At 36.2% G+C, this 11,759-nt stretch overlaps 1 protein-coding gene across 1 annotated transcript; it reads right to left on the bottom strand.

Annotated features, from left to right (window-relative positions):
• Nucleotides 1-1,823: 1,823 nt before the first annotated feature.
• Nucleotides 1,824-11,355, bottom strand: LOC115814131 (NACHT, LRR and PYD domains-containing protein 3-like). Its single transcript, XM_030776858.1, has 9 exons — nucleotides 11,294-11,355; nucleotides 9,368-11,149; nucleotides 6,180-6,353; nucleotides 5,724-5,897; nucleotides 5,408-5,581; nucleotides 4,420-4,593; nucleotides 3,731-3,901; nucleotides 2,969-3,151; nucleotides 1,824-2,001 (listed from the first exon to the last, which is right to left on the bottom strand). Exons 1-9 carry the CDS (start codon nucleotides 11,353-11,355, stop codon nucleotides 1,824-1,826), a joined length of 3,072 nt encoding a protein of 1,023 aa, XP_030632718.1.
• Between the last annotated feature and the right edge of the window lie 404 nt (nucleotides 11,356-11,759).

Raw genomic sequence — 11,759 nt, 5'->3', positions numbered from 1 at the left:
CAAAAATGTGTTAAAAAATACAATTACTAATATAGTACCAACACCATCATTGTCAATATGAGCATGTGTACATCATTATGGTATATGGTATAGTATTTATGTTTGTTTGTTTATGTTCATGTATGCATATAATCAAATGGATGTGTTTATTTTACTGGTGATGGATTGATTGACAAGGGAGGTGTTTTCTGCATTTATAGGCCTTTACAGTAAATAGAAAATGTATAACTCAACTCAGTGAAGACAGTTGTGAACTATAAGCTGTAAAGATTTGTGCATGCATTACTAATTCATACATACATACATTAATCAAATAAAATTTCATACAGATACCTATATTGGAATATTTGAATACAGGTGTATGAATGTTTCTTTGTTTATTTCTTCATCTGTTCTTGTATTTAACCTAAAGATATTACCATTTCAGAATAAAACATTACATCAAACAAATATATGTTACAAAAACCACAAATAAAAATATACAGATATACATATACACATGCAGTATATACATATATTACACCGTGGATAAAACAATTTTCAGCACTGCCTACCGGATATTATACACATGGGTAAACCTGTACACCCCTACAAATATGAACCAGTGTTTAAAATCTGCACCTTACATACAAACATCGCTTTTTTATTGCAATTCAGAGCAAATTATTATTTCTTCAAAAACACCTCTCAGTATAAAACACAGATACATTAATGTAAGACACAGTGAAATACAGTGCCAGTGAACACTTAGGACACACCTTCTCATTCAAGGGTTTTTCCTTATTTTTAGTATTTTCTACATTGTGCTTTGTTTACACTATTTTTGCTCACAACATAATTCCATATGTGTCATTTCATAGCGTTGAAACCCTCAGCATTGTTCTACAATGTAGAAAATAAAAATAATAAACATAATGAAAAACTGTTGAATATATATATATATATACATACATACATACAAACACATGAGAACCTTGTAAACACTAACATCTGGATGGAGTGGTAAGATAATGAGAAGTGATGGAATGCTGAAGCTGAATATGCACAGCGGGTCCCCTTCACTCAGCTCTCCACCTCCCAGTCTCTCTCAGTGGTTTCAGCTCAACTACTGGCTTCATCTTCACACCCCAAGTCTGTGACCTTCAATTCACCATGACTCTCATGAGTCTCCAACATCCATTCAATTAAACAAGACAACACCCAGACTGGCTTCACTCACTGTCTTATCCATATAAGAGGGTAAGAGGGTAAGAGGGTAAGAGGGTCATTGTTCACCAGCTCCAACTACAAACAAAGTGAGAGATGTTCATTTATCTTAATTATTAACCTCTGTGTCAGTTGGAGATTAAAATATTTTAATATGTTGTTCTTTTCTGTATAAAATAATGCACAAAAATAAGTATGTGACAAAAAATATAAGGTATATGCATACTTTTAGAACAACAAAATAAAACTGACACATCAGATTACAAGATCAGTATGGAATATTGTCCTGTCTGTATGCAAGATCAAAAGACTCATTACCTCCAAGACTCAATAAAACATACATAGATACACACACACACACACACACACACACACACACACACACACACACACTTAACACTGAAGTTACACTGACCAAATGTGCTCCAAAAAGTTACAACAGTGATTGGTGCAACAATACTGCACAGTGTAATAGTAAAGTTTTATTAATACTCCAAACTCTTGATAACTTCTTCAAATGCAGCTGTTGTCACTACCATCGTCATATACACATGCCCATACTGACAATAATGATGCTATTACTATAATATATCAACTCATGAAATATGTGTCACTACTTACATTACTTTCTCCAGTTTAAAAAGTGGATCCTGTGTTAAAGAACATAGATGATTCTTTTCTGAGCCACCTGGACTGCTTAAACTCAGATCCAGCTCTCTCAAGTGTAGGGGGTTTGATTTTAGAGCTGAAGCCAGATAATCACACCCTTTAGTTGTGATATGACAGGATTTAAGACTGTAGAGAGAGAACAGTGACACACTTTAGATTAGTTTAGGTTAGCTGTCTGTTGCAGTATTACAATTTCTGTTCGGTCTTTATTGTTTTAGTGTATTCTGTTCATTCATTCCGTATCACGTGCTGTTCATTCCAATATCATTTGGAGTCCTGGTTTAACACTTTTGAAGATTTGGTGAGAGAAGCTTCAACAAGATTATCATCTGCAACACTCCTCCCCTGAGCTTTTGTGCATGCCATTTGTCTTTCTTTGTATTTAATTAAATGTTACTCACTTTTGATTGATAACAATACTACTATTATTCTGTGCCAGAATTGTTCCCTGAAGCCTACCCAAATCAACTACATCTCTTGTTCAGCTAACTGAAGGACAACAGTTTCATTTCATTGGCAATTGAGGTTTAGTGTGAAACTATGCATTTACTCAGTGTGCTTCTTGAAACTTACCTCTCCTGGTGCCATTGTTCAGTTTTTTTATTGTCCGCATCTACTTTTTAAGAATATATTTGTGCTCTTTCTCCTGTATCATAGACCACTACCATACCTTTCACATGTATATGCTTACCTAGCTGCTTTATTGTGTAGAGATTTTAAAAATGACTTTAAACTTTAATCATTACATAAATGAGAATGCAATGTGTCTTTTAAAATTGTTGTCCCAAATTAGTAGAAGTAATTATTAGTTCAATCATTAACAATAAATTCATTATCAGTTTACTCATCAGCGCACTGTAAAATATTTCCTTATTACTCACAGCATTTCAACTTTATCTTGAAATCAGATCACATAACTATGAACAAATTTTGAGCATTACACTTGCGGCAATTTTGTTAGCAAAATTCTAGGCAGCACTCCTAGGCTGCATTTTTAGCCTGCAGTTCTATGAATTCTCAGTTCAAATGATACACATAAGATTCATTATTAGATTTAGTGTGTGTTATTTGTGACAAAATGAGATGACCTTACCTCAGTATCTCCAACTGACAGTAAGAATTCTCAAGTCCAGCACAGAGCTGCTTCACTCCTGAGTCCTGTACTTTATTGCAGCTGAGGTCCAGCAATTTAAGACTGGTGGAATTTGACCTTTGAGTTTTGAGAACTGAGGCCAGGGCTGCACAGCTTTTTTCTGTCAAATTACAGTCACTCAGCCTAGGAGAAAACAATAAAACATCTGAAACTATACACTATATATATATATATATATATATATATATATATATATATATATATATATATATATATATATATATATCAATATGTATCTTTAAATGTACATGTACTTTCACGTACATGTACTCTTCTCTCTGACACGACTCATCAGCTTTCAGACTCTCCAGATTACTAACCAGTGTTGCTGCCTGCTCACTACCTAATTATCATGCTCACCTGTTTCATTTAACCACCTCATTCCTCCCTGTGCATAGATACCACTCAAGTTCATTCAGTTCTTTGCTGAGTCCTTTAATCACAAGTGTACTGGGCGATACTAATTTTCAGTATTCCTGGTATAGTTCTGTTTACTCTTTACGATTCTTGGATTGTCCATATATATCTGTTCTTGATCTTGCCTTGTAACAACTTGGATTAGAATTGTAATTTAATAAAGGAAGCTTGCTTTTAACATGTATCCAGCCTTTCTGGGTTTTGGAACATCTGCACTATAAACTAAGTATTAGAAAAAGTGCTGCAATAAAGATCAGGTCATTTGTGACTGATAGATAATCTTACCTCAGTGTCTCGAGTTTACTGTGAGGTTTCCCAAGTTCAGCAGAGAGCAGCTCAATTCCTGAATCATAAAGTCTGTTCTTACTCAAATCCAGATCTCTCAGATAGGAGTTTTGGCAGAGAGCTGAGGCCAGAACCTCACAGCTGTCCTCTGTGAGTTTACAGTCACTTAGGCTGAAGGAAAAAGCAATGGTACTTTACATATCTCAGTTAACCCTGTAATCATACTGAATGTACGCAAACACACTGTTATTTCCAATTTTTTGGAAATACTTGAAATACTTAAAAAAGATTAACAAAAAAGGCTGAATAAGTATATACAATTGTGCATTGTTCACTGTGGAATTACTTATCTGGAGTAAAAGCAAAAATCTGTCTCAGAACAGCATAGATAAAGTCAGATTTGACAGCATTTCTTAAATGGAAAAGGACAATGGAAATAGTCTAGTTTATGTTCAAAGAGTTTTTAAAACTTTTAAAAGTGTTTACTTTTTCTAAATGATTTGTGGAATGGAGATCTTCATCTTTAGCATTTTTAGTGCCATATTCTCAACAGTCCTGGGCAATCACGTGTAAATATGTAAACGCCTCTGAAGATAATTATGAGGCTACAGTTCCATGATCTTAGATCACTTGTTATACAGTGTGTGGTAATGAAGAGCAGATCATGTGTCACTGAGTGATTATCTTACCTCAGGGTCTCCAGTTTACAGAGAGAATTCTTCAGTCCAATAGATAGTAGATTCATGCCTGAATTCTGCAGATTATTCTTACTTAGATCCAGCTTTCTCAGACAGGAGGAATTTGAGCTCAGAGCTGAGGCCAAAGCTTCACAGCTGTTCTCTGTCAGATCACAGTCACTCAGTCTGAAAGAAGAGAGGGGGGGAAATGGTTCTTTGTATGCTCTATTCACCTCTGCATTCTTAGAGGATGTGTAAAAACAGTCAATTCCAAAAAATGGCTGTACAAAAGAGATGATATTAGAGGTAAATTTATTTAATTTGTTTAATGATACGTTTGTTTATTTTAGTTTTCCACAAAGTCAGCTATATTGTTCGATTTTTTTTTTTACTTTTTCATTCAGTGGATTCGTTACTGAAATTGGCACTACACAATGCACATCATTAGCCATTCAGATTGCTCCATGAGTATATAAACTAGTAAATGCATGTACTAACCTCATCTCTTTAATCAATCACCATTCAGCAGCACCATTCTTATGATCACCAGACTTACAAGGCTGTTAACCTGTTTGTTAATCAACCCATGTTCTGTTCAGTATGTACACCATTTTCTTTTCCTATGTTTTTTATTTATTTTTTCTTGCAAAGTCTTTGTTTCAACCAACCCTTTCTTCTGAGTTCTTGTTGAATTCATACTGAAATCTTGTTCTAAATATTTCTCTCTAATTGTTGCTCCTATGTTTGGATTTTGTAAGGCACTATTGTTTTAATATCTATTGTAAAAATGCTGCTGAAATAAAACCAAGCAAAATGAAAAATCTGAATATATGATGCAAAATCTGAATATATGATGCTTTTTGTTGAAAGACAGCAAAAAAAATCAATAAATCAATAAATAAATATACATTAAATCATTATTCAAACTTAGTACTATTTAGGTCTTCGTAGAGACTGAATGGTAATCGCTACAAATGTGTTAGTCAAGAGGTGATCTTACCCCAGTATCTCCAGTGTACAGTGAGGATTCTCCAGGCCAGCAGAGAGCAGCTTTACACCTGAATCCTGCAATTTGTTCTTGCCCATGTTCAGTTCTCTCAGACCAGAGAATTTGGAGTTCAGCACTAATGCTAGTGCAGCACAGCTGTTTTTTGTCAGGTGACAATTATTTAAACTGAGGGGGGGAAAACAATGGTAAAACTGAGTAAACAACTCAAAGTCTTGCCAACATATAGGACAAACAAACAAACACACACAGCCTAAACATGCTAAATTGGAGTCAAGGGCAAGTGTTGTTTTCAGAGAAATGATCTTACTTCAGTATCTCTATGTCAAAATAGGAATCCTCCAATCCACTAGAAAACACCTTCACTCCTGAGTCCTGCAGATAGTTGTTACTTATATCCAGTTCTTTTAGACTGGCAGAGCGTAAGGTAAGAGCTGAGACCAAAGCTACACAGCTTTTTTCTGTCAGATTACAGGACCTTAACCTGTGAGAAAGACAAGAGTGCATCTGAATACATACATATGAATACAAATACACACATACCCTACAAAACAAAAGAGCTGATTTTCTTTATACATAATATCAAATGAATGAAGTGATGGTGAGGACACTAAAATTTCAGCTTTCCCTTCTTCCGCTTTTTCTGCTTTTTAACAGTATGTGAAGTATAGTGTTGAGTCTAAAACTACTTTTTAAAATGACTGTTAGGGAATGTGTGTGCAAATAAATGAGTTAAAATGTCACACTCATGTTAATGTTTTCTTACCTCAGTACCTCAAGTTTACAATGAGGATTTTCCAGTCCATCAGAGAGCAGCTCCAATCTTGAATCATATAGATTATTGTGACTCAGGTCCAGCTCTCTCAGACAAGAAAAGTTTGAGCTGAGAGCTGAAGCCGGAATAGAGTAGCTTTCACTTGTCAGGTTGCAGTTCCTCAGACTGAAACAAAGTTTGTTGTGCATTTCAATGAAAGTGACAGAGACTGCAGTCATAGCACATAATGGTCTCAACGTCACTAAAATCTGGGTTTGGTATCCAAGGAGCACAACTGACCAGGTTTTACAAGGGTCAGCTGGACTGAGTACCCAGTAACTTATCAGTTACTGTTTTATCCTGAACAAATATATTGTGAAGCATAAATATGAAATGCAATTTCCCTTTTCTTTTTTTCTCAATGCAGGAAAAATGATAAACTCTCTCTCCCTCTCTCTCTCTCCTTCAGTTAATGCAGCAGGTTGCACAATGCTTGTATTTTCTCGACATCACTAACCAAATTCTAAAGAACCAAAGTTTCCACCATTTCATACTATACTTAAGTAATATCCAAATAATGACACAAAGCACAGGAACCCCACACTCACATGCTATTTTCAAGTTTCAATTCAACCCCATATGCACATGCTATTTTCAAGTTTCAATTCAACCCCATACGCACATGCTATTTTCAATTTTCAAGTATTTTTGAAGCCTAACCTTAATATTAACTATGTACTGTTTGCTCAAATTGAACAACAAACATTTTTTGAGCTAAGTGTAGCTGTAAGCACAAACATTAGCTGAACAGCTGCAACTAAAAAGACGACTGAAGCTTAGTTTAGCCTGACACAGGGCTCTTCAACAGATTATAGCCTGTGAGGGGCTAAAGGCCACTCTTTATGTTTGGAAAAATCAAAGAATGAAATAAAAGACCTTCTTAATATGTTTTAACTGACCTTGGAGCATTATGTTATGGCTTGAACACAAAAACGGAACATTAAAATATTGATTCCACTCAAAACAAATCAATACTTTGTTTAGCCCTGCTGCAAACCACATACTGATTAGTTAAGACAGTACACACTATACTCTGTATGCAGCAGTGGTGCTGCCACCTATGGGCTTGGGAATATCCATAGCAAATAACTACAGTAATGCTACAGTGTACTACAGTTACACACGTAGTGCCTACCTTGTGATTCAGTCAAAATAACCATATAACAAATACATAACAACATATTAAAATCTAACTCTAGTTACAAGTATGGTGTGTTATAACATACTTTTAATTATATTTTTATGTCCCTGCTCTTAGAAGTCCTTACACTTCTAAGAGCAAGACGCCGTATAGCGCACAAACCCAGCTACTTTTTCAACAGGAAGGGTAGGCTCTCCTTTTTTCAGGATTGCCTTTAACGTTGTCAGTTCCGGAGTTTGCGCATGCGTATTGCATAGCTTAAGGCAAAATCAACAGACTAGGAAAGGCACTGCTTATGGCGGGGGTGCAGGCCAGTCAGAGCCATCAAGGTGCTAAATTGCTACAGTGTCATAGATATTTGTGCTGTCATTAAAACAAGCTAGCTCATTTGCAGTGCTGCCAGTTTAGCGGCTTTTTGACCTTCCCTAGCAACTTCCCTAGCAAATTTTATCTAGCAATTAGTGACAAATTTGGTGACCTCTCGCAACTTTGGCAACCTCCATTCTCATTGTCAAGCAACAGCAAAAATCACCTTCCACCAATTTGTGACATGTCGCATCTGCCTTTACTAGTGGTCTGGCATTGCCCACGTTTATAAAATTAATGATTAAACTATGTAGAATCAGCCACTGTAATTACATGGAAGAGGATGTTCTATAGATCTAACAGCGTGGACAATGTCATTGGAAGACAGGCAGACACAAAATCTACGCTAAGCCTATTGCCATGTGTGGCTATTATAAAACTCGTGAAAACTCTGTATGTATCAACAGAAAAGTAGGCATATAGGAAAACTTGAGTGGGAGCACACCACCCACCACCTGGTGTTTACATACCATTACTTGTCTGTTAAGCTGCTAAATAGTTCCTATAAGTTTCAGTCCTTTTGTATCTTTTTAACTTGCGATTTCACTTTGTGGCACTCGTGTCTGCCAAATTATCACATATAAATGTACAGTTCATTAACTTCATTCTGTTAAATTATTATAGTATTATAGTATGTTATCATATTATCGTATTTGCATGTAGTTTAACTCCATTTTGTGACAATTTCAATCCATTAATCAATATGCACATACTGTTGTTCTTTTGAAAATATGCACATAGTTTTTTGACACAATGACATCACAAATATGCTAATTTGTGCATGGCAGCATCTACTGAGATTTAGCGACTTTTCGAGCAGGCTTTAGCTACTTATTACTGAAAGTAGTTGGCGACACTACTCATTTGAATTTTAGCACCTTAGCTACACTTCAGAGCGAAATCAATAATGTCGACCATCTTACATCTTCAGAGTTTTAATAAAGTGGATTGCCAGCAAAAATTTGTGAGTTCCTGGTTCCCTTTATTTCATGCAATTTGTTTACTGCCATTTACTTTTATGCTCATGGCAGTGTTAAATTAAACTCAGCCACTGACCTCATGGCACATGACTGACTACAGTAATACACACTCACAACTGCTTATACAACATACTTCAGTTTAATTACCTGAAATTAATTCACAACAAATTTTGATTTTACTGAGCTGTACTGCCTCGGAATGCACCAAATTCGGTATTCTACATTGCATGTACTGATGATCAGCGATGAATGGGAAATTTGACTTTGGTTGATAGCTAGATGTAGGACCAAATTTTACCATCTACTATTCAAAATATTCAGACAACATATTCAGCGTTAAATTGTTACATTTTGTTTATCCACACTCTTTCAGTTATTTTACTGTTATTAAGAAGCTTATGTAACTTTAAGAGAACATCCATAACTTCAGGCCTACTTACCATTGTTTCTATCATAGTTTGACAGACAATCTACTTATGACATTTTAGAATTTTACGCAGGAGACACATATGCACTATATATTGGCTTAACTGCAGGAGTGTGCATGAATTTTCCCCTTCCAGTAATCTGTATGCTTAACTTCTTCAAATGAATCCAAAATGTATCATATGAGCAAAGCAATTTAAAAACATGGCAGCAAGAACATTACTTACTCAGCTGATCTTGATGCTCTGACCACTGGTAGAAGCCTCAGGATTATTTTTTCTGGTATCATCTGTAACTCTTCACTGTATTTTTGCAGGTCAAACATTTCAAGTTTCTCTTTTGCGGTAGGTAACATATGAAAGAGAGCAGACCACTGTGAAGATGATAAATCTGACTCACATAGGTTTAATGAGCTCAGGTGTCTGTGGATATCTTCCAAAAGCGAATGATCATTCATTTCATTCAAACAGTGGATAAGACTGATGGATTTCTCTGGACATGAATTTTCTCTTATCTTCTTCTTGATGTACTGGATTGTCTTGCTGTTTCTCTGTGACCTTCTACTTGTCTTTGTGAGGAGGCCTTGTAAAGGAGTCTGACTGGACCTTGTTGAAAGGCCTAGAAAGAAGCAGAGGAAAAGATCCAGGTGTCCATTCTTACTCTGCAGGGCCTGGTCCACTGCACTTTTGTGTAGATCAAAAATAGTATTAACTTTGACTTTGGCCACAAGTTTAGAGAATCTACTTTGGGTTAGAACGTTTTCATTCTTGATCATAAAAGACAAATACACATACAGGGCAGCAAGGTGCTCCTGAATGCTCAAATGTACAAAGCAATACACCTTCCCAGACACCTCTTTAAAGATCTGGGTGAACATCCCTGCGTACACTGATGCTTCTCTTACATCGAGTCCACACTCCCTCAGGTCTTCTTCATAGAAGATGACATTACCCTTCAATAATTGCTGAAAAGCCAATCGCCCGAGTTTGAAAATCAGTTCTCTCTCTACCTGTTTTGCATATTTTTCCTTTATGATGGTTATATGAATTATAAGGAAGTGGGTGTACAATTGAGTCAGAGTCTTGGGGATCTCTACAATGTCTGTTCCTTTAAAGATTCTCTCTAGAACAGTGGTTAGCATCCAGCAGAACAATGGTATGTGGCACATGATGTTCAAAGTTTTTGAAGACTTTGCGTGCAGGGTAATTCTGTTGGCCAGATTCTGATCACTGATTCTCTTCCTGAAATACTCCTCCTTCTGTGAATCATTGAATCCTCGTATCTCCGTGATCTGGTCGACATATTTAGAAGGGATTTGACTGGCTGCTGCTGGTCGTGAAGTTATCCAGATGAGAGCAGACGGAAGCACATTCCCTTTAATGAGGTTTATCAGCAACACATCCACTGAGGTTGACTCTGTTACATCACGCAGACTTTCTTCGCTCCGGAAATTTAAAGGTAGTCGACATTCATCAAGGCCATCAAAGATAAACAAAACTTTTTGCTCATTGCTGAAAAAATCAAAGTTCTTTGTTTCCATGAAAAGGCCACTGAGAAGATCCATTAGACTCTGTTCTTGGTCACTCATCAAATTAAGCTCTCTGAAAGGAAGTGGAAATATGAAGTGGATATCCTGATTGGCTTTCCCTTCTGTCCAGTCTAGAATGAACTTCTGCACAGAGACTGTTTTTCCAATGCCAGCGACTCCTGTTGTTAGCACAGCTCTGATGGGTTTGTCTTGTCCAGGTAAGGGTTTAAATATGTCATTGCATTTGATTGGTGTGTCCTCTGTTGCTGCTCTCCAGGATGCTGTTTCATACTGTATGAATTCATGTTCTTTAATGACTTTTTCTGTTCCACTCAGGATAATGTAGAGCTCTGTGTAGATCTCGTTTAGAGCCATGTGGTTCTCCTGCTTTGCAAAACCTTCACAAATACATTCAAATTTCTTTTTCAAACTTGATTTGTGTTTCTCACTGACATCCACTTCAGGAAATGCAGATATTGGTCTATGAAAACAACAGAACACACATCCCATTTCATTTATTACATATTCCTGAAACTTTCAATAGTATCAGTTCCTCCTGTTATCATTTGCTCTCATCTTAGAGACTGTCCATTCACGAAAGTTTCGGTAGTATTTATTATCATACCTTTGGCCTGGAGACAATGCTGCCTCTATGATGCTGATTTTCTGTTCTTTGGCATTGCTCATCCTGGACTCACTCTCTGATCTTTCTGTATGCACACTGTTGGAATATAATCCTCAAATAAGTAATTTATTGGTATTGTTTATGCTACAAGTGAACTTTTAAATTTTTTATTCATGTACTTCTCTTTTCATACTTGTTTATTTGGGCTTAAAGACTCAAAAGTTTTGTGCAGTGTGTGCCTATTCACTTCAGTGCATGACTTGAATTGATTCACTGATTTAGTTTGCACTTGTGCCTGGAAGAATTCACTGTTTTTTTCTGTCAGTCATATCTCTCTAAACATGGAGTCAAAAATTGTATTTATGAATACACTGACAGAAAGCTGCAACCCAATGGAACTTGTTTGCTGAGATTTTCTCTTAGCCATCTCAATAAAAATTTGAATGCAGTTTAGAAAAGCTAATGT

The sequence above is a fragment of the Chanos chanos genome, chromosome 6 (genome assembly GCF_902362185.1).
Source record: "Chanos chanos chromosome 6, fChaCha1.1, whole genome shotgun sequence".
NCBI classification, from domain to species: Eukaryota; Metazoa; Chordata; class Actinopteri; order Gonorynchiformes; family Chanidae; genus Chanos; species Chanos chanos.
The sequence above is the reverse complement of the archived record's forward strand: the minus strand, read 5'-3'. Positions and strand labels throughout refer to the sequence as shown.